Source organism: Sinocyclocheilus rhinocerous, unplaced genomic scaffold, assembly GCF_001515625.1.
Source record: "Sinocyclocheilus rhinocerous isolate Xijiao unplaced genomic scaffold, SAMN03320098_v1.1 scaffold343, whole genome shotgun sequence".
Lineage (NCBI taxonomy): Eukaryota > Metazoa > Chordata > Actinopteri > Cypriniformes > Cyprinidae > Sinocyclocheilus > Sinocyclocheilus rhinocerous.
The window spans coordinates 244,712-245,754 of NW_015626871.1; the positions used below are offsets into that span (position 1 = coordinate 244,712).

Sequence of the window (1,043 nt, forward strand, 5' to 3'; positions counted from 1 at the left end):
TTTGCTGGTGTGTGCTGGTCCTTTGCCAGCACATGACCAGCATAAACCAGCAAAAGAACCAGCATCCCAGCGTCAAAACATACCTAACCAGCATATGCTGGTTTTTTCAACAGGGATAAGACTAAATTAGGGTCTAGTTCAGTAAAGATGACCATCAACACAACAGTTTTTAAAAAACGGTTTTGAAAAGGTTGTATATGCTCACTAAGGCTGCATTTATTTGATCAAAAATACAGTAAAAACAGTGATATTGTGAAATAGTTTAATTACAATTTAAAATAAAATTCTCTTTATAAATTGTAACATTTTTTACATTTATTTTGGTGATGGCAAAGCTGAATTTTCAGCATGTTCGGTGTCACATGATCCTTCAGAAATCATTTTAATATGCTGATTTGGTGCTTAAGAAATCATTTATTATTGTTATCAATGATGAAAATGTTTGTGCTGCTTATTAGTTTTGTGGAAATGTTTTAATTTTTCAAATAAAAGCTATTTTGGTTTCATTCCTCGCACAAAATGGTGCACAGGTTTGGATGACTTTTTTGGGCTTTGTCGTCCTTTTTTGGAGCTTTACAGTCACTGTCTGTATTCATTGTATGGAAAAGAGAAGCATGAACATTGTGCAAAATGTTTTTTTTTTTTTTGGCTTTACATAAGAAATAAAACGAAAATAATTTGGATTTTTGAATCGCATGTGGATAATTACACAATGACAGACTGTTTTTGGGTGACCTAAGCCTTTAAAAGCATAATTATGCTTTTAAGATGATTGTCATATGATTGATTTTAACCTAGTTTGTCCTCTATCGTTGTGTAGGAGTGGTGATGAGTCAGACAACACTCAGTCCTGCTGTGACGGTCACCACAGTCAGTGCAAGCATGAGCACTACAGGGCCCAGCTGCTCCGGCCTCAACACCTCCACCTGCATGGCCTGCACTCCTGGCTCTTATTATGATAACGGTGGGTGCTTTTTTTATGTGTTAGGAACGTGAATTGGGTTCATTTTGATTTCATGTTGCCTTAAAACTTGAAGTTGACA

The 1,043-nt window shown here is 35.9% G+C and overlaps 1 protein-coding gene across 2 annotated transcripts in view; it reads left to right on the forward strand.

The window, feature by feature from the left end:
• The window catches only part of LOC107719503 (signal peptide, CUB and EGF-like domain-containing protein 2), a 9,096-nt gene that overhangs the window by 1,991 nt on the left and 6,062 nt on the right, over nt 1-1,043 (forward strand). The window contains exon 2 of one of the 2 annotated variants that reach the window (XM_016526923.1): nt 821-964. In XM_016526923.1, coding sequence (XP_016382409.1) covers nt 821-964 — 144 coding nt within the window. The remainder of the gene's footprint in view (nt 1-820; nt 965-1,043) is intronic. The other variant, XM_016526931.1, reaches the window with a different exon arrangement.